This window comes from Mus caroli, unplaced genomic scaffold (genome assembly GCF_978045245.1).
Source record: "Mus caroli unplaced genomic scaffold, Mus_caroli_1 scaffold_9, whole genome shotgun sequence".
Taxonomy (NCBI): domain Eukaryota; kingdom Metazoa; phylum Chordata; class Mammalia; order Rodentia; family Muridae; genus Mus; species Mus caroli.
In genome coordinates, this window is record NW_028227264.1 from 68,409,783 (window position 1) to 68,436,500 (window position 26,718).

The 26,718-nt window shown below is 48.1% G+C and overlaps 1 protein-coding gene across 3 annotated transcripts in view; it reads left to right on the forward strand.

Annotated features, from left to right (window-relative positions):
* Positions 1-26,718, forward strand: part of Ccdc6 (coiled-coil domain containing 6) — a 95,497-nt gene that overhangs the window by 39,896 nt on the left and 28,883 nt on the right. For all 3 annotated transcript variants that reach the window (XM_029482560.2, XM_021174832.3, XM_021174833.3), the window contains exons 2-3: positions 6,578-6,727; positions 16,619-16,747. In XM_029482560.2, the coding sequence (XP_029338420.1) occupies positions 6,578-6,727; positions 16,619-16,747 (279 nt within the window). The remainder of the gene's footprint in view (positions 1-6,577; positions 6,728-16,618; positions 16,748-26,718) is intronic.

Sequence of the window (26,718 nt, forward strand, 5' to 3'; positions counted from 1 at the left end):
AAATTCAAATAACCCCATTAAAAATGGGGTACAGAGCTAAACAAAGAATTCTCAACTGAGGAATACCGAATGGCTGAGAAGCACCTGAAAAAATGTACAACATCCTTAATCATCAGGAAATGCAAATCAAAATAACCCTGAGATTCCACCTCACACCAGTCAGAATGGCTAAGATCAAAAATTCAGGTGACAGCAGATGCAGGCAAGGATGTGGAGAAAGAGGAACACTCCTCCATTCCTGGTGGGATTGCAAGCTTCTTCAACCACTCTGGAAATCAGTCTGGCGGTTCCTCAGAAAATTGGACATAGTACTACTGGAAGATCCAGCAATACCTCTCCTGGGCATATACCCAGAAGATGTTCCAACTTGTAATAAGGACACATGCTCCACTATGTTCATAGCAGCCTTTTTATAATAGCCAGAAGCTGGAAAGAACCCAGATGCCCCTCAACAGAGGAATGGATACAGAAAATGTGGCACATTTACACATTGGAGTACTACTCAGCTATTAAAAACAATGGATTTATGAAATTCTTGGGCAAATGGATGTATCTGGAGGATATCATCCTGAGTGAGGTAACCCAATCACAAAAGAAGTCACTTGATATGCACTCACTGATAAGTGGATATTAGCCCAGAAACTTAGAATACCCAAGATACAATTTGCAAAACACAAGAAAATCAAGAAGAAGGAAGACCAACGTGTGGATACTTCATTCCTCCTTCGAATAGGGAACAAAATACCCATGGAAGGAGTTACAGAGACAAAGTTTGGAGCTGAGACAAAAGGATGGATCATCCAGAGAGTGCCCCATCTGGGGATCCATCCCATAATCAGCCACCAAATGCAGACACTATTACACATGCCAGCAAGATTTTGCTGAAAGGACCCTGATATAGCTGTCTTGTGTGAGGCTATGCCAGTGCCTGGCAAATACAAAAATGGATGCTCACAGTCAGCTATTGGATGGATCACAGGGCCCCCAATGGAAGAGTTAGAGAAAGCACCCAAGGAGCTGAAGGGGTCTGCAACCCTATAGGTGGAACAACAATATGAACTAACCAGTAACCCCGGAGCTCGTGTCTCTAGCTGCATATGTATTGAAAGATGGCCTAGTCGGCCATCATTGGGAAGAGAGGCCCCTAGGTCTTGCAAACTTTATATGCCCCAGTACAGGGGAATGCCAGGGCCAAGAAGTGGGAGTGGGTGGGTAGGGGAGCATGGTGGGGGGAGGGTATAGGGAACTTTCAGGATAGCATTTGAAATGTAAATGAAGAAAATGTCTAATAAAAAAATTGAAAGAAAAAAAAGGAACCAAGAACTCTTAACCGCTGAGCTGTCTCTCTAGTCCTCATTAGATCAGATCAGGCCCTAGTCTGCTTTGAGTGAAGAAGTGTGATTTTTCTCCTGTAACTTTTAAAATCATCATCGTTGTTATTATTATTATTATTAATTCAGCACATCTTCTTAGGTTGGTTCATGATGTATTTAGCTGTTTCTTTGGACTTTATTGCCTTTTGGTTGCTTTGAATCTACGGTTTCCCGTCTGACTAGGTATTTGAGGGGCTTATGGTATGTTATGTGCACAAAAAAGGTATTTCTATACGCACAGGGCAAGCATTTTCCAGGCAGCTATGAAGAGTCGGCTTGGTACCCTGGAGAGAATAACAATATTTAGTTTTTCAGAGCACCTGGCCCGTCTCATACTGCCATCTATCTGTACTAAGTGGGGAAGTCCCATGAATCTTTGTTCTTGTCAAGATTTTATTTTATTTTTATTTTTTTAATTTACCGTCTTAATTCTCACCAGTGTAGGGTGTGCCAGGTGGCGGTCTTAATTTGTCCTTTGTTAGTCGCTTTCGAGGACGGTTGTGACTGTTTGAAAGTGTGGTCCTTCAGGTAGTGGGCATCACAGCCTACCTGGATCATTTTCGCATTGAAGTTGTTTTTAACAGTATTCAAGTCTTCCTTGGCCTGGGAAGTGGATGGTGGCGCCGGGTGGCTGACCCCAGTGGAAAAGCCCCTTGATTCTGATTCTGGGGAACTGCCTCTACCCCTCTCTTTAAATTTCAGTTTCCTTCTGTCACGTGAGGTCTGCCTGCTTCCAACTTGCAGTTTTCTCTTCTGCCCTTTCCTTTAGCTGACCACGCCCTTCAGTTCCCCAGTCCTTTAGCTGGCCCCGCCCCTTATCTGGCCCCTCCCTTTAACCGGCCCCACCCTTTAGCTGGGCCCGCCCTTTAGCTGCCCTGCCCTTTAGCATTCTGTTGTCACTGCCATATAAACACCACAGTTCCTAAATCTGGAAGATCACATCCAAACTTTCTTCTCCTCATTGTTTTACCACTTGGTTTTTGTAATTGGATTTTTCTGATCTTTGTCATTCCCGAGTGAACGGTAAACATTGTGCACAGAGACTGGAGCCTGCAGCAACGTTCATCCTGCACCACTGCCTCTGTCTGGGCATCCAGCTAAGGCTGAATGGGTATAATCGGCAAGCGGTATAATCGGCAGCTTGACCGGCTACTGCAGTTTGCCGGGATTATGTCTCTCCTAGCCCTGTAGGCTGTCGATTCTTTCAGCTGAGGGCTTCTCTTTGTGTCCACGGCCTGTGGTCCACACTCTCCAGGGCCTTAGGTCCCATCTCTCAGTTTTGGAAGTCTTCGTGCATCTGGCCTGCAGTGGGGGAGCTGTGGATGGTTGTGGGTTGCTCCTCCTGGCTTGGGACACTGTGAAGGCTGAGTCTGGCTTTTGGTCCTTCAAAGAGTGCTAGGAAACGCAGCCCTGGAGAACAGGGCCTTTTCCACGAATCTGCTGCTCTCCTCCTCTGGTACCAAAACTTCCTCATGTCTCAGTCGTCTTGGGCAGCACCCATGGGCTGATAAAACTTGGAAACTGTTAGGGTTCTTAAGTCTCAAGATCTTACTTGATATCTGGAAAACAAACATGTGCATTGTCTGTCTTTCTGTCCTACAGTCCAAGACCATGGTTTGGGATAGAGTCTTAGTGTAGTAACATTGTAGCTGCATGTCTGTCTGTCTGTCTGTCTCTGCCTCTGTTTCCTTGTCTGTATGTCTGTGTGTGTGTGTGTCCTGGAATAGAATTAATAAAGGCTTTAACTTGCTGATTGTTGTTGCTGCGGACCAGTGGATAAGAGAGGGAGGGAGCATCCGCCAGCCACTAGGGACAGGCGAGGAATCATAATTTGAGTGTGGAACGGGAAATCCTCTCTTTGAGCATTTCCTTAGAATGCTGGTCCGCCTGGCTTGTGCTTGGTGTCACTGACACACTCAAACAGATTTCTGCAGAAAAGTGGCTTGTGTTGATAAACCTATTGGTATAACCAGTTTGTAAGCTAATCCCATAAGACCCGCCAGCTGTCAGTCGCAAGGGATCCGGTTAAATTCTGAGCATCTGCCGGGGGCAGTCAATAAACGCAAGATGCATCTCACACATAACAGTTGAGAAAGAAGGGGGCTTTACCCATTTGCCTGGCAATGTGTCAGTGGTCCTTGCAGGCCTAACAGTATGCTTTCAGATGCTAATCAAACTAAGGGTTTTTTTTTCTTCTTCTTCTTTTTGGTTTGGTATTGTTGTTGTTATTTTTGGAGGCAAAGTCAGAACTCTGTAGCCCAGGATAGCCTGGAACTCCTCTCACTGTGCAGCCCATGATCGCCTCAAGCTCAGACTCAGTCCTTCTTTAGTCCCCCCAGCTGCTGGGCAAGATTTGAAGCTTTTTGAAAGCTTAGATCTTGGGCTGGCAAGGTGGCTCAGGAAACCAGCGAGCACGTTATGAAGACTGCCGGTCTGAATTTGATTCCTGGGACTCCTGTGGTGAACCCAGATAGATGGCGTCCCACAAAGATTTCCTCTGACCCATACATGCTTGGCGGGGCACAAGTGCAGCAGCACCCCTCCCCCAAATTGACTATTCTCAAATAGTGAATAATTTTATTTGCCACAGACCCAGTTTCTGACTCCCCTCTGTTTACTTCTTAAAACCTTGCTCCTTTTGTCTGGGGAGACCGGTGTGGATAGAAAACACCACCTTCTAAAACATACTTTGTTCATTGTTAAAAAAGTTTTTCTTTGTTCAGTATAGCCCTTTTTTAATGAAAAGGACTTTCAGATTTAATTCAGAGGACTTCACCCTTCTAGAAGGTGTGTTTCGGTGGCTGCTAGTGTGTTCAGAAGAACTCTTGGTGCCGTCCAGTTCAGAGTACACTCCTCAGCTCTGCATGCAACCTGGGCACAGCGGTGGCCATTTACCCGCTCATAGGCAACCCCGAGGCCCATATCTATCTTTAAAGTTCGTTTACAAGGCAGCGCAGTTTGTCATTCCTTTAACTTGACGTGAAATGATGAGACAGAGGAGGAACCACTGGAGGAAGGCTGAAGGCTGGTCGCCAGTGTCAGAAGTGTTACCCAGAAGCCTCTGCTTGAGCCCTATCAGCCATAGGCCACGTGTACAGAGCAGCTAGCTGGTCAGCCCAGCCTGGTTGGAGCCTCCTTTATTGCGTGTGGTGAAACGCCCAGCCATTTAAGATAAGGTGTGATCCTGTGTAAGTGGTGGGGGGTGGACTCGGTGCTGATGTTGGCTTGTGGCAATAATAGCCTTTGGAAATCTAAGCCCGGCGTCAGCTTCGCCAGCTGAGCAGAGAGTCCTTCTGCTTCCTTAATGTACTGAATACTGAGAGTTGGACTGGGTTGGTCCAAACCAGAAGAACCAGTAACCCTGTAGATGATAGGCTCAGATATCTAGAGTAGGTCTGCAAATACTTTGGATTCTTGCCTATCACATGAGCAGGGATGTTGAAGCTTCTAGAAGAGTGGCTGTTGATTTAAAAGATAAAAGTTGAGTTCTTAGCTATCTTCCCTGCTTGTTGAGGAGGCGGGGTGGGGCTGGGGGGGGGAATGATGCTAAAAGCGAGTGAAGTTAGGCATGTAAGAGAACCCCAAAGGACTCTGGGACTGCTTCTGGTGTCCTTGGTGGTCATGGACGTTATAGCTAGTTGAGCCTATTCATAATGGTTGTCCCAGAAACTTCCATGCTGACCGGTCTCCTAGTGCCCAGCTTTTGTGTAGTTCAGGATGTCAGTCTTGAGTATTAACAAGTGTATTTAAAAATATAAATAAATAAATATAATAAATATATTTAATACATAATATAAATAAATTTATATAATAAATATATTTAATATATAATATAAATAAATTTATATAATATATATTAACTAAATAAATATAAATAAAGTCATAGCTTTTCTAGGGTCATTGGGAGGCAGGCAAGACTGAGATGTACTGCCATTGAAACCACGATGTGTGTGTTGGGCACGGTGGTATCAGGGAAGCTGGTATCTAGGTGGTGGTGGGCGTGGAGTGCAGTGGCGGTGGGCCCTTTCAGGGTAAAGGCGGTGGCTGCCTAGTGTCAGACTCTTTCCCTGTCCTTGTGGCTGTCAGCAGTGGCTTGGAATTTATGCAGATCTCTCTCCCTGGACTTGGCTGTGTGCTTTCTGCTTATAAACCCAACAGTAGAATTACAATATCTATTTGAAATAGGAGGGCACTGGGGCCCTCCCTGGGATCTTTGTTTGATTCCCAGCACCCACACGGTAACTTACGGTAGTTGTCTATATAACTCTAGTCTCAGGGTACCAAACACTGTCTTCTGGGTTCCGCAGGTACTGCACACACAGGGCACACAGGCATCCACACTGGTGAACAACCATACACATAAAACAAAAATTTCAAAGTTAAAAAAATAATAATTAAAGGGATGTGTGTGGAGTAAATATTTTGAAATGTTGGCGTCCTTTCCTTTGTGCCCATTTCTTTCTAAAAGGGATTTTCCTGGAGTGGTTATGTCTTCTGTTTACTAAAGCTAGTACTCTTTGTTATCACCCAGAACAGCAGGCCTGGCCCTTGGTGGTGGACTGTTTCCAGTGTGTGTTCAATTCAGTAATGCCTGCTTTGGCAGGCACCCCACCTTCCATCCTCTATCCCCCCCCCCCCAGCACCCCTGAGTTCCCAGCAGGGAAAGTAAAATGTAAAAGTTCTTTTGCCCAGCCCCATAGGAGGTACCACCTTTAGGATGAGTGCTCTTCGGGGCTCGGTGCCTGTCCTCTGTAACAGTTCCACGAACACACACAGATGTGCCGAGGTTCATTCAAGGTGGCAGCGTTCATGGCAGTGGGAAGGGATGCTCGCTTGTTAGGTGCACAGCACAGTCTGGGTCCTGTTTGTCAGGAGGGACTTTGCATGTTCGAGTTTTGATCTTGGGATGTTTCGTGCAATCCAGTCTTTGGTAATTTGACCTGCCATTTTGAAGGAGGATCATGCGTAGTCTGCGTGATCATGGACTTTACACGGAGTCCCCTGGCCTCCTAGTGACATTGCTCTCGGTGCCTCTGCTGAAATCCACTGCTTTGTAGATGGGTAGAGAGGGGTATGATGGTTCACGGTTAAAGACAGAGCTCTCGTTAAAGTAGGCACCTCTAGAAATAAGAGCTGTGCTACATTCGGGGAAAAATTCCACCGTTCTCACCACACGCTTTTGTTTTTGTTCCTTTTTCAAACAGCAAGCCAGGGCTGAGCAGGAAGAAGAATTCATCAGTAACACTTTATTCAAGAAAATCCAGGCCTTGCAGAAGGAGAAAGAAACCCTCGCCGTGAATTACGAGAAGGAAGAGGAGTTTCTCACCAATGAGCTCTCCCGGAAACTGATGCAGGTAAGCTGGTCTCACGGCTCTTCCCTGCTCCACCCGCTTGCCTTCCTCTCCCTCTCCAGGAGGAGTGGCTTCATAGATCGTTCCGTTGTACACGTGCCGACACAGGTGTCGCGTGGGTTTCGTGGGGTTTCAGAATAGTGGGGTGTGGATCCTTCAGATGGTGGCTCTGGAGCCCACCTGCTCGGGAAGGGTGGGAGTGTCATCGGGGAAATGCGGAGCTCAGCATCCTCGGGAAGATTCCTTTCTGCATTGCTATTGAGTCTACTGTTGAGTCACAGACATCTCCCCAGATCTTCTGCACTCAGATATGTGACCATAAACTGAGGGCATGTTCTAAGGGGTGACGGATCGGGTCATGCTGCTGCTGTTAAGTGAAGCCACGCACAACACACACCGGAGGGTCCGGGTTTACCTTAGGAACTCATCTGCCTCCCTGCTTGTATCACAGAGGTCACTACCAAAATGCAACTAAAACGCCCCATGGCACTGCTCCCACTATGGCTGTCAACCTGTGGGTGGCGATCCCTTTGGGGATGAACGGCCCTCTCACAGCGTCACCTGAGACCACCAGAAATACCAGCCGTTTACATTACCGGTCCTAACAGTGGCAAAATTACAGTTATGAGGTATCAATGAAGTAGTTTATGGTTAGGGGTCACCACAACGTGAGGAACTGTATCTATCAAAGAGTCACACACAGCATCAGGAAGGTTGAGAACCACTGTTCTTTGGAGATGATGTGTATGTTAATTCCTGTTAATTTAAGAATAAATAAGAGACCGAGATGCAGGGGGTAGAGCGTGTTTGTATTTCCTGTTCACCAGCATCACAGGCAGGTTGCATTCATTACAACAGAGAGTGCTTCAGTGAGGTCCTCTCTAAGAAGGTTCTGCTGGCTTCTCCCTCTGCTGGGCTCTTATTTATTTATTTAATGTTTATGAGTACACTGTAGCTGTACAGATGGTTGTAAGCCTTCATGAGGTTGTTGGGAATTGAATTTTTTTTAGGACCTCTGCTCGCTCCGGGTGCTCAGTCCCCCTGCTTGCTTAGGCTCAAAGATTTATTATTATTCATAAGTACACTGTAGCTGACTTCAGATGCACCAGAAGAGGGCGTCAGATCTCATTACGGGTGGTTGTGAGCCACCATGTGGTTGCTGGGATTTGAACTGAGGACCTTTGGAAGAGCAGTCAGTGCTCTTATCCACTGAGCCATCTCGCCAGCCCCTCTGCTAGGGTCTTAGCTCCAGGAAGCTTTGGTGCACACAAGCTTTAAGCATTAAGATCGTTCATCCGGGAAATCCCTTTCTTGCCTTTTTCTTTCCTAGTCATAAATTAAAGACAATGCTACAATTTTATTCCAGTAGCGGCTGTGGAGAGGGACTGATGCAGGTGCCAGGAACTGTGATGAGCAGATGCTTATAACAGAATGTTTTGCATAATTTTTTTTAAATTAATCATTTGCATTGTGATTTAGAGAGAAGAGAGGGGAGGCTAATTTGACTTGCTGTGACCCATGCTGCCAGTGGTAGACGGCTTATTCTTCATGCTGTTTCTAGACGTACAGGGACACGGCTACAGCTTGTTTCTCCTGTGCTTAGCTGTGTCCAATCAGCTGTGCCCATTTTTAACAACGCAAGAAGCCCACTTTCTTACTGAACTGGCATTGTTAGTATTTGGCTGAGTCATGTTAACAGTGAGAACCCAGCAGGTGAGCTTTGTTTTATTTAAAGATACTCACCTCTGTGTTTGTTATTGGCTCCTCCCCCCCCCCCCCCATTCACCCTTCACGACCCACTGCCTTTCCAGTAACACTAGTGCTCCTTCCGACAAGATACAAAAAAAAAAAAAAAAAAAAAGAAAAGAAAAGAAAAAGAAAAAAAGTAAAAAATGTAAGAGCTGTAGGAAGCGGCCATGGTGGTATGCCAGGCACAAGATGGCTTGGCTCAGTTGGGACCTCCCAGCGTTATACAGATTCAGCTCTATCCTAGAAAACTGTGGTGATTGTCTCCACAACCCCTCAATCTAAATATGCATATATTATGAACCTAAGTCCACACCCCCTGTCTTAGTCAGGGTTTCTATTCCTGCACAAACATCCTGACCAAGAATCAAGTTGGGTTGAAAGGGTTTATTCAGCTTACACTTTCCACATTGCTGTTCATCAACAAAGGAAGTCAGGACTGGAACTCAAGCAGGTCAGGAAGCAGGAGCTGATGCAGAGGCCATGGAGGGATGTTCCCCTGGCTTGCTCAGCCTGCTCTCTTATAGAACCCAAGACTACCAGCCCAGAGATGGCACCACCCACAAGGGGACCTCCCCGCCTTGATCACTAATTGAGAAAATGCCTTACAGCTGGATCTCATGGAGGCATTTCCTCAACTGAAGCTCCTTTTTCTGTGATAACTCCAGCCTGTGTCAAGTTGACACACAAAACCAGCCAGTACACCCCCAATTTTTCTTTCTAAAGACAATCGTGTCTGAACATACTAAACTGATTCTGCAAGGTAATGTGTGATCTGACACTTCATGGGGCAGTGTCAGGCATCACAGCAGAGTGTGGTCAGCAGGCATGTCTCAGAACACACTGCCAAACTCTCACCATTGGCTGTCGAGGTGCATAGCATGTTCCTAGACAGATTCTCAAGAGTTTTGCCTTGGGTTTGAGACCTCTAGGTGGTGGTCAGTTGTTGACTTGCCTAAATGATGTGAACAACACTTTGAGGGTGCAATTTGATGGCATTGCACGTGTTGGTATCCGACGACATCACTGTCCTCTGTCTCCAATATGTTTTCAAGCTGGAAGTCCTGCCCCATGAACCAGCCACACTTGCCTCAGCCTCTTCTGGCTCTTGGGATCTTGAAGGCAATGAATAGTGTGTGTTGCTTGAAGGTAGGCACCTCTGGCTCCTCTCCCATTTTACAGTTTTAGAAACCTGTCCCATTAGACATCACCCATGATGGTTGGTCTTCGTTGAAAACTTGACGGGATTCAGAATGAGTTCAACTCCCAGCAACCACATGGTGGCTCACAACCATCTGTCATGAGATCTGATGCCGCCTTTTTTGGGTGGAATGTGATGGTTTGTATATCCTTGGACCAGGGAGTGGCACCATCTGAAGGTGTGGCCTTGTTGGAATAGGTGTGACCTGGTTGGAATGGGTGTGTCACTGTGGGTGTGGGTATAAGATCCTCACCCTAGTTGCCTGGAAGTCAGTCTTCCACTAGCAGCCTTTGGATGAAGACATAGAACTCTCAGCTCCTCCTGCACCATGCCTGCCTGGATACTGCCATGCTCCCACCTTGATGATAATGGACTGAACCTCTGAACCTGTAAGCCAGCCCCAATTAAATGTTGTTTTTTTTTATAAGACTTGCCTTGGTCATAGTGTCTGTTCACAGCAGTAAAACCCGAACTAATACAGAAGTTGGTATATAAGGACAACATTTCATTGGGGCTGGCTTACAGGTTCATAGCTTCAGTCCATTATCATTATGGCAGCATCCAGGCAGGCATGGTGCAGGAGGAGCTGAGAGTTCTACATCTTCATCTGAAGGTGACTGGCAGAATAGTAGCTTCCAGGCAGCTAGGAGGAGGGTCTTAAAGCCCATGCCCAGAGTGACTCACCTACTCCAACAAGGCTACACCTCCAAATAGTGCCATTCCCTGGGCTAAGCATATTCAAACTATGACACCCTCAGTTTTTAGAACCTGTTCCAGTTTTCAAGTTGTATACCTTAAAACAACAAATAGGTTTATGGTCTTGTAACTTTGATCTGCATTTGAAGTAGAATCTGGCCCAGGGGAAGTGTGGGCGTTCTGGCTAGAATAGAAATGACGATATAGTCTTGCGCTACTAAGTTCATCCTGTATTTTAATCACGTCTGTATATGTGTGTATTAAGTGTGGGTTTGTGCATGTGAGTGCCGTGCCTTGCAGAAGCCAGGAGACTACATTGGATCCCCTTTCAGCCAGAATTACAGGTGACTGTGAGCTACCCAACACGGGTGCTGGGAACTGCTTTCAGATCCTCAGCAAGAGCAGCAGATGCCCTTAATTGCTGAGCCACCATCTCTGCAGCCTCTGACATGTCATCTTTGTTATTGAGTTGGTCCCCGAGGTTACAATACTAGAATTCTAGAATTAAAGTAGGTGAGGCAGTTTCCTAGCATCTGTAGAAACTGGAAGGCTGCAGATCTGAGTATGAAGCCGTTGGGACCAGGAGGTTGTCATGGTGCTTAGGTGGGTGTGGGTTCCTTGCAGAAGATTGACAGCAGGTGCTTCAGATGGACATCACAGGGAAGATGGTGGCAAGTGCTTCAGGCAGATACCAAGGAGAAGATGGACAAAGCACCATGACCCATGCGACTTACAAAAGAAAGCATCAGGTTGGGCTCACCCCATGCCTTCCACTCCCTCTCAGAGAGGTTATGCCTTCTTCCAGCACCACAGAACCCTTGTGCCTGGTGCATCCCCAACCTCTGGATGTGAGCAGAGACTCTAGCCTGTCTCCTTTTCAAAGATGCACACCAGCATTTGAGGCCACTTCCTGCCAGCTCCACTGAGGTGGCCATGCCTTTCACTGGGTTTGTGCAGACAGCTAAATCACACGATGGACTGACGCTACAGGAAACTGTTTTGTTAATTTTAGGGTCACCGAGGTCAAGCATGCCTTGGCATCCGTTCAGATGACAGCTTCGCCTCCTGTGGGGGAGGAGAACCAGCCTTGATATATGTCTTTGATTAAGTCGGCTGGACCCATGGTCCTTGTGCCCAGTGGTGTTCAGAGATAATACTGACCAAGGAGAGATTGCTTTCACGTTATAGCTATCAAAACAGTTGGAAGATTTGTTTTTCTAGTTGCTTCCCATTCCCCATTACCAGACTCTTAGTTCTGTCTGGTTTTCATTTCCTTCCATGGAGCGAAGGTCTTTTTTTTTTTTTAAATATGTTCCATTCACAAAACATCTGCATGGAGCTGCCAGATTGTTTAAACTGCATTTGAAATGCCACAGACCCACCAGCAGCCAAAGTATAAATTCTAACTCCCCTGTAAATAGCATGCCAGGAGCTCTCAGTGGATAGGGATCAGCATTGGGACTAGAGAAGATGATGAAGCTCTTCAGTAATAAAACATTGCCGAGTGGCCGGAGAGGTGGCTCGTGGCATAGAGCGCTGCCTGCAGTTCCACTGGATGCGGGTTCAATTTCCAGCACCCACATCATGGCTTGCAAGCGCCTACAATTCCAATTCCAGGGCATCTAACTCACTCCTCTGTAGGCACTGGATACGCATTACACATACACGCATGCTGGCGTGCATGTGTAATGCATAACATAAATGAAAATCCCAACATGGCCAGGTTTCCCCGAATGTCTGTGTGCATGCGTGTTCACACATGCGGTGCGTCCCTGAGTGGGTCAGATGACTCTGTGTGCTGCCTTTGATATCAGATACAAGATAGAGTAGATCTCAGGGTGGAAATAAAGGTTAAAGGAAACGAAAAATCATTAGGTAAAGCCAAGGCAAGAGCTTGCTGGACTCCGGAGAGGGCGGGAAGCATCATTATTTCTAGTTGGACTTGTACTCTTGTGTGCTGACAGTTGACCTGACAGTCGATGAGCATTAGCCGGCAGTAGGAACACCTTTCAAACAAAGAGGCTCCCAGGAGACCCACAGGCGTGGGCCCCTGTGGCTGGAAAAGCAGTTCCTGTTGTCGAAAGCGGGAAAGCAGCTGGCAGAGCAGGTTGATTAGAAAGAAGGTCGGAAGCAGAGTGGAGATGGCTAGACTTTGGATGGACAGAGCAGGCCTTTGGACAGATGGCCTGGCTCAGTGGACACATCTGGCCCAGGGACAGTAAGGAAGGGCCGGGGTGTTGTCAGCAGGACTTACAGGGAATCAACACCATCAATAAGAGATGTGCCAAGAGAAGAGGGTCCAAGACCGCAGGAGATCAAGTTAGGAGGGCCACAAGGGAAAGCCACAGAGTGGGACAAGGTGTCTGACAGGTATAGCTGATATGGGACAGTGGGACAGACAGACAGCTGGGAGGAGAAATGGCACAGAACTGGACCACGGTGCTTTCGTTGATAGACAGCTAAACTGGCCGGGTCACAAGTAAGTACCGAACCCATTAGTAATCAGGAAAGGCCCTGACTTCCTATTGCACTCTGCTCAGAGAGAAGTGAAATTGCTGGGCCAGATCTTTGGAAAAGATTTGCATTTCCCAAATAAGCCGGAAATCTCGATTCCCTACGACGACAACGAAGATGATGATGACGTCAGCAGCTCCGTTCCTGCCTCGGGCATCACACGTGTCTGCGTCTGTCTGCGTGTTTACTTCAGCCCTGGAGAGGAGGTCCTGTTATCTACCACTCCTAAGGACCACCAACCAGGAAGAACTCGGTGTCTACGACCGACCTGACTGGGAAACGATGAAGGCTGCTTACTCGTTGAGTTGGCTGCTAGACAGGATGAGAATATATGAGTTGTGCTCTAACTCATCACAAGTATGTTGAGCAGAGAAAGCTGGGTAGAAAGAGCACAAAGTCAGGCAAAGCTGGAATCTAAATATATACGGGCAGGAAAAAAGAAAGAAAAAGTTAATAGACAACAAGGGCCTGACTGCCAAGAGCCTCGTGCTGTGTGATTGAACTTTGACACCATCAAGGTCTTGTTCTTGGTATTGATCTGGTGCCCTCCTAACGGTGCCCTTGGTACATACCGAGTTGTTTAACTCATCCAGAAGCTGAGTTTAGGGCAAATGGGCTCATAAAGTGCAGTGCCACCATTCAGATGGCCACTGTGTGAGCTCCCAAAGTGTTCTGGAGTAGAGAGTCCTGGTCACCGTCCTTGTGTAGGTGTTCAGTCCCAGAAGGCTGATACATGGTGCAGGCGGCAGCTCATGCTGCCAGTGGTTAGTAGCCTGAGGGTCCTGACCCAAAGGGGGTTGTGTACCAGATATCCTGCATCTCAGGTAATGACATTATAATTCATAACAGTACCAAAATTACAGTTATGAAGTAGCAATGAAAATAATTTTATGATTTGGCCGGGGGTGGTCACCACAGCATGAGGAGCCATATTAAAGGGTTGCAGCATTAGGAAGGTTAGGAACCACTGGCGTACACCAGGGCAAAGGGTTTTGAAGGCAGAGGCCGTAGTTGGACCCCTGCCTTTCTTTCCTTCTGACCCACAAGGCTTCTGTTTTATTATAACTCATGGAAGTATACTGGACACGGGGACTCAGACTCCTTGAACTATCCTCCCTCCTCCCCTCCTCCCCTTCCCTCCTCCCTCCTCCCCTCCTCCCCTTCCCTCCTCCCTCCTCCCCTGCTCTCTCTTCCCCCCTTGCTCCCTCCTCCCCACTTCCTAACCCACATCACATCACCGTGGGGGTGTACTACATTCCTGTGTTTCTCTCTTTGAACCATCTTTTCTCTCCTGTCTCCTCTGCCCTGCTTTGACTTGCCCTTCACCTGAGAGGTGACAGAAGGGAACCACAGCAGGCCACTGTTTCTGCTCTCTCCCTGGGGGACAGTGACCGTTCAAGACACTCCAGCTCAGGGTAGCTCAATAGTTTCCCAATGGTTAGTGCAACCCGGGACCTTGTCCTGGTGACGATCACTTTACCATCCGGTTTTCCTAAGGGCATAGCTCTTTCGGAGGAAACCTAAGATGCACAGCCATCACAGCCTTTGTTCCCTGCAGTTGTTAGCGGAAATACCTCCCTGGTTATTGGCAGCAGCGGAACATCTGTCTAAATACGACTTCCTGCCGTCAGCCAGAGCCTCTCCGTTCTCGGATTAACATTCTCTTGACAGATGATTCTTGTTGGGCCAGAAGTTTTTCCGAGTTAGATTCCATTCTTTATTGTTTTAATTTACCTGGGGCAGAAGCAATAATACCTTTTTTTTTTTTAAGGAAAAGAAAAATTGAAGGAGCCATTTCTAGGTAATGAAATGGTGGCAGTTGAAAATGTGTCGGAAGATCTATTTAGAAACACCTTTATGCAAATAGATTAAAGAGTTTACGGCTCAAGTGTCTCTTTCCTTTAGCTCATAGACAGGCAGGCCTAATGTTTATAGTCTGTTTCACGGCACGGGGATATCTTAACGGTGGGTTTACCTCTCACCTGCACACCACACACGCCCCGGATGGGAGTTTTTTGGTGAAGGCGGCCCTTTTTTCTTGCTCAGGAATCCCTCTGTGTCCGACACTTCAAAAGCTCTTCCTGAGCTCTGTCCACCCGTATAGTTTTAATTACTGCACGGCTTTGCAGAACCTGCGTTTTCAAGAGCGAGCTAAAAATAGCTAATCACTGTAAGCACTACCTCAGGTCTTCCTTCCGGTTGTGTGTCTGGGTCCCTGCAAGGGTGACCAGCTTGGTTTTGGAGGGGGTAGGTACATCAGCTTTTGTATTCAACATGCCCCGTGGTGGAAGATGGCCTCAGGTTGAAAAGGTGCCTTTAAACAGGGTATGCACTCTCTGAGTAGCAGAATTCCTACCAAAAATGTGCGCATCTATCCTGCTTGGGGTGATCCGGTGAGGGTCACCCATCGTACCCTCCCGAGGGAGGCTGGCTGGCCTAATGTTTCTTGGATTTAATCGTTTGATTCTGCCTTCCTGGTCAGTCTAAGGTTTGCTGAGGGTCTGGGGTCAAGAGCATGGTGTGGTTCTCAAGCTCTGTTGCTCTCGAGCGCATTGTCCCCCTGACACCGTGTGGTGTGCTGTTGTGTGTTCTGTATACCAGGGTGAGCGCGATGGGGCTGGCGCTCCTGCAGAATGTACTGTTCATTGAAAGAAAACGTTAAGCCTGTGGACTCCATTGCCTTTAGCCCCCTTTTTCAGTCTCTTCTGGGCTCTGAAGCAGCAAGTGAACTCTCACTGGTGATTAGTGTCCATGTCCTGTCTTCCCACCCTCCCCGCCCCCAGAGTGTCAGAAAACATGGCTGGTTATTAGTTGGAAATCATGACTGCTTATTAGTGAGAACTCTGGCCTCCCCTGTGACTCCCTCGGTTTCTTTAATTTCCTTTTGGTCTTGAAAGTTGATTTCATATATAAATTATGTAAAACTTTTCCTTGTAACATCATAGCTTTAACTTTTAATTGCGTGTATGAGGTTCCACCCCCCACCTCCAGCACACACCCCGGGTTCTTCAGCGAGATGGAGGCAGCAGCGGGCGGCAGCGTGATGGATGAGTTCATTATGCAAAGAGAACCAATGTCGCTGATTCCTCCCCAACACCGGCTTACATGCGAGCACCTTGGGAAATAGCATAATTCCGAATCTTTTGCTAAGTGTGTTTTTGGGTGGTGACATCTTGTTCTATAGATATGATGCAGATCCGAGTAGATCACAGTTAATTCAAATGACTGGCAGTGCGAGGCTCCAACCTGGAAAATTCCTCCGGCCTGCAGCCTGCGAGGTAGCTGAGTGGCAGAAGGCACTTGCCACAAAAGCCCTGTGATGTAACTTCATTCCCCAGCCTCAAAGTGGAAGAAGAGAACTTAGCCATCTCCTTCGACTTCCACACGCCGTTGGCATGCATGTGCCCAAACTTCTTAGCCTCTCCGACCACGACGTGTAACTTAAAAGAGATTGCAGTACGTGTTCTAAAGGGTGCCAGATTCCCAGTTCCTCTCTGCAGAGATGTCCCCGTAGCCCCTCTAGAATAGATTTCAGTGTTTAATTTATGGTTTGATAGTTTGCTCTTTGAGTGGTGCCCGGCGTTTACACGACTGCAGCTACCGGTTGTGCACGTGCGAGCACAGGCGGGCACTGCCGGTCTTCTGAGCTGCTTCCTAGTTAGCACAGCCTCTGGAAGCATGGATTCGCGCACACAGTGTCGTCACTCACTGTCCCTACCCTCGTTGTTCTGTTTCAGCTGCAGCATGAGAAGGCGGAGCTGGAACAACACCTGGAGCAGGAACAGGAGTTTCAGGTCAACAAGCTGATGAAGAAGATCAAAAAGCTGGAGAACGACACCATCTCCAAGCAACTCACCTTAGAGCAGGTGAGCCAGGGCGGGTAAGCCACCTAGGGAGGCACCAAGGAGTAGAAGGGAGAGAGACACCTTCCAGCTCTTCCCTCCCTCACCTTCCAGCTCTTCCCTCCCTCATGGGGACTGTATCTTCCAAGTGAGTGTTGGTGAGTTCACAGAGCCCCTGTTCACTCTCTCTCACACTCTCTGTCTTTAGCCACAGTTGGTGTTGCAGGAGCTGTGCGGGTGATGTGATTTATAGCGGGGTTGGGGGTGGGGGGGATCTTTTTCTATGAAGTGGGATGGGGGTGAGTGAGAACTCCCACTAGTGATTAGTGTCTATGTCACCCCCACCCCCATAGAGTGTTGGAAAACATGGCTGGTCATTAGTTGGAAATTATGGAAAGGGAGAGAGGGGGGATGTCTTAACCCCAGGGTGCTTTCAGTCTCTGTCCTACGTAAGGCAGGCTTGTCGGGACCAAAAGCTGCTTTCAAGGGTCGTTCAGAAGAAAACGATGAACATCTTCTGTCAGTGATCTCGCAGGAACTCAGCCACCCTCGTAGAGACAGATAATGGAGTGATAGGCTTGTTCAGCCCATCCAGGGTCAGTCACTATGTAGGGTACCCCCATGGGCCGTTCTCATTTTTCTGAGCCATGGGTCTCCATCCGCAAGTACAACAGGGAAGACTGAAACTGGGATCACCAGACTGGGAGGTACAAAACTTGTCAGGCTCCAGTGTTCATGTGCCTGACAGGTTGGTGTGGGTGTCCATTCCAGAGCTAGCCTTAGAGGCACACACTGCCCTTCCACTCCTGTCAAACACAGCCATGGCAGCCGCCATTCCTTCCGTTGAGGCTGCCGTGTCCCTGGGCTTGGGATCTCTGGTGCTTTTTCCACGTCTGTATCCTCAAAAGACATTTCCCTAAGACATAATATTAAAGGTCGTCTGTCCATGGTGTGCGGCTCCAGGCTTCCACAAGAAGCTGAGCAGATGGGTTAAGATGTCCCAGCTCTGTCTTGAGAACACTGAATGATACCATATAATGGTTTGTTGAGGCCCTCTGAGCGAGCACTCTGATCTCTCTCGGTCTCGGCGTTTTCTGTTTGTCCATCCCTGTGCCAACTGTGTCTGCTGTAGCTCTCATTAGTCACCTGTCTTATTTCTTGTGGAATGTTTTCCTTACATGCGTGTTCGTGTGCTGCTCATGTGCCTGCAGAGGTCAGAAGAGAGCAGCCTTGTGTCCATGTAACAGGAATTACAGGTGGGCAAGCACCATGCCAGGCTGGGAACTGAACCCAGATCCCCTGGAAGAGCACCACTGAGCCACCTCTCCAGTCCCCTGTAACTCTAGATATAACAGTTTGCTTGAGTTGAAACCAGGGTGGGAATGAGAGGTTGGGTGTATTGTCTTGTTATCCACACGCAAAGGTACCAAAGGTGACTGATTGTCTCTGGGGTTTGTGGTACTGAATGGTTTCTTTAAAAATGCCTTTGTCCCTTCTTTGTTAAATTGGGTTTCTAAGGGTTGGTTCTTTCGTAAGCACACCTAGACCACTCTTGTTTCTGTTGATCGCGTTTCAAACCTAGATGCAATATGTAAGTTGTAGAAGACTCAGGTCCCCAATTTAAAAACACTGTTGTTCCACTGTTTACCTATAGCATTGCCGTGATCAGACAAGCCACCCTGCAAAGTGAACAAATCCTTGAGGGTTTGTGGTTTAATCCATGATACAAGTCCCAGGCGTCGAAGCCATTTAACTGAGAGGCACCAGGGAGCTCAGTAGGGGTCTCCCAGTATCAGTGTGGCGCCGAGACATGGCCTTTTATGATGCTGTCCGACTGCACTTAAAGCAGATCCACCCTGTGTGTGCTCATAGGCTATGACCTGCTTCTCCAGGGGTGGCCACAAGGTGGGGACAGAGAGCTGGCTTCAGCAGGAAAGGGCTGTGGCCTCACAGGTGGCTCTAGGGAGGTGGAGAAAGTGGTGTTGTGTGACAGACCTATTCCAGGGGAGACCCAACACACTTGTCCTTTCAGCCCAGATAGGGAACTTGGGACAGACCAAAATACTGATATCACCAACATCCACCTTGGTGAACCAATCAGTTTTTTAAGAAGCTGTTTACAGGAATATGATAAGGAGTTACTTATGGGAGCAGATATAGCCTCAAAGACAGCTTGATCGACAAGGTTTACCCCCTGCCTGGGTGACAGCTCACAAAAGCTGAGAACCTGGAGTGCACTGACAGCCTGCAGGCAGCTTAACAGGTTTCAGCCTGTTCTTTCCAAGTGACTAATCTCAACTGCTTCTCTCAGGCAGGCCAGCTGGTTTCCACTGCTTACAGACATCCGGACTAGTCTCCAGTCTTCTTTGAAGCATGGGTCTCTTAGAGAGGGGAGCCTCTGAGGGGAACTCTCTATTGTTTTCTCCAGCCCTTGGACCTTAGTGAATCTGGTCAGTTTCAGGGACTTCCTGAAACTCTTGAGTTGTTTGCTTACATTCCTGCTTAAAGAGCTTTCCTGGAAGATGGAATATTTGAATCTAGGATGAAACTTAAGACAAAAATGGGTATGAAGGCAAGACTGCAACAGGGATGGGGCTCCCCACCATCTATCAGGCTAGACTCTGTATACTTAAGTGACAGCCCAAGGTGCACATTCTGTCTACGAACATGCAGATTACTAGGAAAGTGTCTCCAGCAGAGTGTTCCTCCACAGAGCCTCTTGGTGGAAGGGAGTCTGAGCTGAGTCAGGTCAGAATTACATTTTAATTAAAGAAGAGAAATGTAACATTGTTTATAAGTTCTCATTCATCCGGTAGGTTTGGGCTGTTAAGTGTGAGGAACGATAATTCGTCCCCCCCCCACCCCCCCTGTAAGTAATCTTAGTCGGTGTTTGGGAGGGTGGTTCTGGTTCCTTCTGAGTCTCTGTGGCATCACCTGAGCAGCTCTGTAGTTGGCTCTGTGGTGGTCCTTGTGTGTCTGTATGGGATGCTGTTGCAGTTAGCTTCCTGCATCCTAAGTGGGCACAACTGTCCCAGGCTGCCTGCACACCCATTTAGGCATAGTTCTATTGAGATGAAGCCCAGCTCCCCGGTTTATCTGGGCCTTCTGCGTACTTAGCTCAGGAAACTGTCATAAGAAATGCAGTGCTGGGGGCTGCAGAGATGATTCAGTAGTTAAGAACTCTGACTGTTCTTCCAAAGGTCCTGAGTTCAAATCCCAGCAACCACATGGTGGCTCATCACCATCTGTAATGGATCTGACGCCTTCTTCTGGTGCGTCTGAAGACAGCTACAGTGTACTTAGATATAATAAATAAATCTTAGGGGCTGAGTGAGTGGGGGCCAGAGTGGGGCTGGATGAGCAGAGGTCCTGAGTTCAATTCCCAGCAGCCACATGATGCCTCAGAACCATCTCTACAGCTACAGTGTACTCATATGCATAAAATAAATAAATCTTTTAAAAAAAGAAAGAAAAAGAATGGCAGTACTGTGGATGTGGTCCGTCAGCTGGCAGCTCGGCAGTGTGGTGCTGCCCCCACAGTGTAGGACCTTTGAGAGGTGGAACCTGATATGATGGACACTGGGAGGGCAGGGTCTTCAACCATGATGTACCTTGTTGAGATGCAAAGCAAGGGGCCCTCTTCGGTCTTGGGAGTCTTAGCTTCCAAAACTGTATGCCAGATAAACTTTCATGACTCCATAGCTTTGGGTGTTTTGTGACAGAAACACAAAACAGACCAGTCAGAGAGAGGGAAAGAAATTGGGGGTGGGGTGGGGGTCCTGTTCCACACCCAGCGTGGACATTTAACAAAGCAGAAAATAGCAGAGTAAATTCATAGTCACATGACTCTGCTCACACTAGACTGACACACAGTTGCCTGCCTGCCTGCCCTCCTCCTCCTCCCTCCCTCCCACAGTTGGCTCCGTGTAACTCCAGCGGTTATTCACGGGATTTTGAGTGTCCTCTTATGTGTGCTGTCTCTACCCTGTCCATATGAGAAGGGCGGGTTCCAGGTTGGTGTGGCCATTTTGATTTCATTAACAATCTATAATGCCAGCTTCCCAGCCAGAGTAACTTACAGACTTCCTGGGGTCCAGTCTCCTTCCCTTCTGGAATGGGCACTGTGACCTCAGGCTTATAGCATGACCCCAAGCCTATAGCATGACGGACCCTTCTGTGAAACAGGCGTACTATCTAACTCGTAGGGTTAGGGGCATGTTTACTCTGCTCGCTGCCTCTCTCAGGCTTCCTGTGGATGGAGGCTCTCATACGCCCGATGCAGGAGGAATCAGTTCACACGATAACCCAATCACGGGCCCGTAATCTCACCCAGTGTGTGACTGGTGAGTCTAGAAAGGTAAGTGCTCATCGGCTGAGCGTTGGTTCTTCAATCCTGCCTTGTGTTCTGGGTCATTAAACGATGAGACCAATGTCACCATGGTGGAAGAATGTGCTCCTGTGTTGTCAGAAGCTGTTGCTAGAACTTTCGGGGCTTCTTCTGCAGAGACCACTGTCTGCCGTAACCCTCCAGGCCTCCCTGTCTATCCTTGGGGCAGGCAGGCGTCTGCACGTGTTGTCCGGGCATCTTGTCACAGTCCTCACTCTGTTGTTTATCTTTCGTAAGCTCCCCAGATTGTCAAGGCAGCAGAAACTTGACTCATCCAGGGATCCCATCCCCAGTGGCAATTTCCCTCCTGGAATCCCAGCACCTTTAAACAACCAGGGGTGATGGGCGGGAGATCGGGTTCAGCAGTTAAGAGCCCTTGCCACTTAATCCTGAGGACCGAGTTCAAATCCCATCACCCACATAAGGCCACTAATTCACAAATCCCCTGTACCTCCATTGAGGGATCCAGCACGCATTTCTGGCCTGTGTGGACACCCACACATATGAACATCAGTACAGCTACACAGACATTAGAGTAGTCACACATAATAAGTGAATCCTAAAGGGAAAAATTGTCACCTGTCCTCTGGGTATCTGGGGCTCCACGAGCAACAGATGCCTGGCTCCTTCCTCAGCCTGCATGTCCACGCTTGATGTTCTGAGGAGGTCACCATGACCTGGCTCCGTCTCCTTGTATTTTGTTTTTGCTTGAGCCACAGCGTGCTAATTGGACAGCATGAGTCTGTTTGGATTCATGTGGCCTGGAGGCTTGTTCTGGGATGACAGGTGGTTCCCAGTGGTCAGGGATGAAGGAAGAGCCGGGCAGGGGAGGGAAGCAGTCACTAGGCAGCAGAGAAGACTGGGAACACATAGAAAAGAAAGGCACGGCCGGCTAGAGAGAGACACCCACGTCCAGCCTCGTTCAGGGCAACATGCCCTGCCAGGCAGAAGTGGGAGAAGGATGCTCCAGGCCAGAGTGTCAGTAGGCTCTGCAAAGCCATCCTGAGAACAGAAGTGCTGGGGAATGTGGTAAATGGAATCTCCCCTCCCTCCCACTAGAGGCAGCAGGATTACCAAGGCATAGGCTTGTCATTAGGGCTAGTCATTTAGCTGTCCTGGGGCCTGTCCAGGCCTCCGTGCTAACAGTATCCCATGGTGTTACTCTCAGTTATTAGACCTAGCAGGTGACTCACAGAGCCCAGCTTCTGTGGACAGTGCCCCAGCACCCTGTGCCATCTCTAACTACAGAAAGCTGCATGGGCCAGTGTGGCACACTGACTCTGTGGACAGAGCCCCAGCACCCTGTGCCATCTCTAACTACAGAAAGCTGCATGGGCCAGTGTGGCACACTGACTCTGTGGACAGTGCCCCAGCACCCTGTGCCATCTCTAACTACAGAAAGCTGCATGGGCCAGTGTGGTACCCATCTCTAACAACAGAAAGCTGCATGGGCCATGGGCCAGTGTGGCACACTGACTCTCAGTCCTTGGGAGAAGGTTTTGTCTTCAGTGTTTTTTATTGATTTTTTTTTTTTTTTTGTAACTTGGCCAGTTTCTTGGATCGATTCCAGCAGCTTGTCTTCCTTTAATCTATGTCACCCACTTTGCTCTCTTCTCCCTAGGGACCCTCCTCCCTACAACCCTACTCCATCCTTCTCTGCCAGTGACCTACATCCCTCCCAATGACCTTTCCTCCACAAACCCCCTTTCCTGCTAACTGGCCCCCTACCTATTTAATCCTCCCCCCACCAGACTACTTCCCATACTCATAATTGTTTATTTTTTTTAAGCAAAAACAGAAAAATGTTTAATAGATTTTAAGTTTACATTTGGGGTTCTTACTCTCCGTATTGGGGTTCTTCGTGTGCCCTAGACCGCCTTTTTTGCTGTCTGGAAGGTCACAGTAGAAATGTAATGACCACCCCACGCCTACCAACCAGAGTGCATGTATAGTAGCGTGAGTCACCTAGAGGCCACCGAGTCCGTGCGACTTAGGCAAGAGCAGATGGAGTCCTTGACTTTTTTTGTTGGTAAGGGAACAAAGTATTTCTTGAGTCCACAGGACCAGCCAGGTTCCCTTAGGATCTCATGACTGAATCCTTGTGGATTCTAGCAGCTGGAAGGATCCTGTCAGGAGAGAGCCGTGGCATCTGCCACTTGCCGTGTGCTCTGATAGCAGGAAGAGGAGCTGTCTCTTAAACATCGTGCTGTAAAGGCAGTAAAATTAAGGCAGTAAAATCCCATGACCACTGGGTATTTTTTTTTAAAGATTTATTTATTTATTATATGTAAGTACACTGTAGCTGTCTTCAGACACTCCAGAAGAAGGAGTCAGATCTCATTACGGATGGTTGTGAGCCACCATGTGGTTGCTGGGATTTGAACTCCGGACCTTCGGAAGACCAGTCGGGTGCTCTTACCCACTGAGCCATCTCACCAGCCCCTGTGTATGTTTTTGAAGCTCAGTTTCAAACACCTAAGTGGAGGTTTCAAAACCCAGTGTTTGCATTATGGTGGTGATAATCCATCGCCCTCCCAAGAAAACTTGGAAAACAAGAAAAAAACCATGACAACACAATGTTACTGGGGCTGTACCTGTACCCCTTACCGCCACCCCACCCCGCCTCCAGCCACGCCAAAAAATACATTGGATTTTGTGCCCTGGTTGCAGGCAAGCTTCTCAAGAAACCTTGGGCAGTCTCTGTCACTTCATTTGTCCCATCCTCTCAGCTGCCAAGTTGTCAACAATGTCAACTGGGCACTGCCATCGTGGAGGAGAGGCATGTATCTTGTAGCAGTTGGATGGGACACCTGGCCCCTGTCACACACTTGCATTTCAGAAACTTCGTCTGTGGTCCTCGTGTGAATCGGGTAACGTTTCCATGTGGGTTAGTCCATGCAGGTGCTATTGTCACTCGATGGACCTTGACAGCATCTGTCCCGTATAGGAACGGGGGTGTCCCATCATCCAGTGGCATACATTATCTGGTCAGGCCGGAGGGGTCAAGACTTGGTCAGGTAAAATAAATAGCACTGAGGTGCTGTGGTATGCTGAGTGCAGGAAAAGGCCGAGCGAGCCCCTGAACCCGAGATCTCCTGCATCTCCTCTGAGCACATCAAGTATCTGCTGGCGTCCCAAAGGATGACATCTACTGACTTAGAGAAGCACACATAATGGAATGGAGGGGTTAATTCAGCCCCACACATGGCGCTGGGACCAGTGTGGCAGCAGTCTGTGGCTTTGTTTGAAAGTTTTGGATGCAGTGCATCTCTTCTTCTTTTCCTTTTTTTTTTAAAAAAAAAAGATTTATTTATTATGTATGTAGCATTCTGCCTGCAGGTATGCCTGCATATCTCAGAAGAGGGACCCAGATCTCATTACAGTTGGTTGTGAGCCACCATGTAGTTGCTGGGAATCGAACTCAAGGACCTCTGGAAGAGCAGCCAGTGCTCTTAACCTCTGAGCCATCTCTCCAGCCCTCTGATTTTATTTTCTTAAAGAACATTATTTTAGGGCTAGCAAGATTGCTTCTACTTAAGAGGACTCGGCGCCAAGACTTGATGACCCAGGTTCAGTCCTCAGACTTACATGGTGGTGGGAGAGAACTGAAGTCCTGCAGGTGTCCTTTGACTTCCAGCCCCCAGCACTAAATGAACTGATACCAACTCATGTGATTTCTCTGAGGACTTGTCCACCGGCATTTTCATCCCTCCCTCCCTCCCCCCCTCTCCCCTCTCCTCCCTCCCTCCCTCCCTCCCTCCCTCCCTCCCTCTCCTTCCTTCCTTCCTTCCTTCCTTCCTTCCTTCCTTCCTTCCTTCCATACGTGTGTAGAGTGACTAAGGAGTCCAGAATAGGGCTGCGGATCCCCTGAAGATGGGTGCTGGGCACTAAGCTCAGGTCTATAGGTGCTCCCAGCCCTGAGCCGTCTCCCCTGCCCCTCCTGACATCCTGACAGCGCTAAAGGACATACATATACCCAGTGCTTTATAAGCTGCTTCCTGTCCACAGTAATTACATAGTCAAAACGGGGAGGGCACCCTGGAGAATTATGACCAGCCTGTCAGTTTGTGTGATAGCTGCTCATGTCAGAGAGGAGGGAAGACGTGTGCGTCTGTTGCTGCTCTTGTTTTTAAGTTCCTGTTGTGCATTGTGGCCCATGCTTTTAACACCAGCATTTGGGAGGCAGAAGCCAGCAGATTTTTTTTTTTTTTTAAACAAAGAGATGTAGGATTTCGTTATAGAAGGCTAACTCTGGGCTCTTTTGATGTCTCCCGGGGAGCTGAATATTTGCTCATTTTTAATCCTTGTGGGAAGTGATTGATCCCTTTAAAGGTGTCTAGTACACATAAATTCACACCAACAATTTATTACTGGGTTGCTGTGTTAACTTCTATTATGAAATTAGAGATTTCTAAAATTAGATGCCTTTTTTATTCTTTTTTTTCCCCGAGACAGGGTCATTCTGTGTAGCCCTAGCTGTCCAAGAACTGCTCTGTAGACCAGACTGACCTTGAACTCACAGAGATCCACCTGCCTCTGCCTCCTGAGCGCTGATTCGTCATGGTGTTTGCCTCCACTGCCTTGCTGCCTTTACATGTTTTTTTTTAAATGACAAAAAATAGATGCTCATTTTAAAAACATTGGATAAGGCAGGAAGTGGCAGAGAGACAACCATTTTTTTCCAGAGGACCTTTTATCCTGCTATAATTTGTTCTTTACACACACAAATCCCACCTCCTCCCTCCCTCTTTCTCCCCTACCCCTCAGTACAGAAACTCTTCCGGTTCCTGGAGTACATACACTGATCCTCATCGTAGCTGTAACCCCTGGGTCTTGAAAGTGACCGACTCCCCTCTCCCCTTTCTCTTTGCTGCCTGACTTCTATGAAGCCTCCATAGGTGAGCTCAGGGGACACCCTAGGATCTGTCCTTAGTTCTGAACGCAGTTGCAGATGGGTTAATCACCTAGGAGGAGGAAACTGCCTTAATCTATCCTAACACAGGCAGACTGCTTGTGTTTCTGTTTTGTTTTGGTTTTGATTTTTTTGTTTTAAGGACTGTTTACCAGAAAGCAAGGGCTGGGGTCAGGTGTTCCCAGCTAGGAGGATGGTGGCCAATGCTGGGTAATCACCCAGAAACCAGAAGAGGCTGTGCCTGGGATCTGGCGGCCTCTGCAGCCCATGAGGGGTATGCCACAGAGCAAGGGCCACCCACCTTCTTCTGATGTGCGTGCAAAGGTTGGGTTTGCTTCCAGGGAAGGGAAGGGAGGGATAGTGGCTCTAGCAGTAAAGTGCACACAGCTCGTGCCTGGTTTTTGGGGATCATTTATGCTGCACTCTCTTTCCCAGGTGCTTCTGATTTACCGTAGCTAGTCAGCGTCACGGATACCTGGGCATCTGTGACATTAAAGGAGTAGTGGTAGGAGTGGACAGAGCTAGCCCAACCTTCAGCTGGAGCCGCTCTGAGGGAATTTGGGGATGGAAACCAATCTCCTGTTTGTTGAGGCTTTGTCGTCTTCTCAGAAAGCTGAAATAAAACAATCCTGGCTAAGAGTTTGGTTGATGGAGGGTTTACATTTGAAGAGATTAGATTCCTTTGTCCTTTGCAGG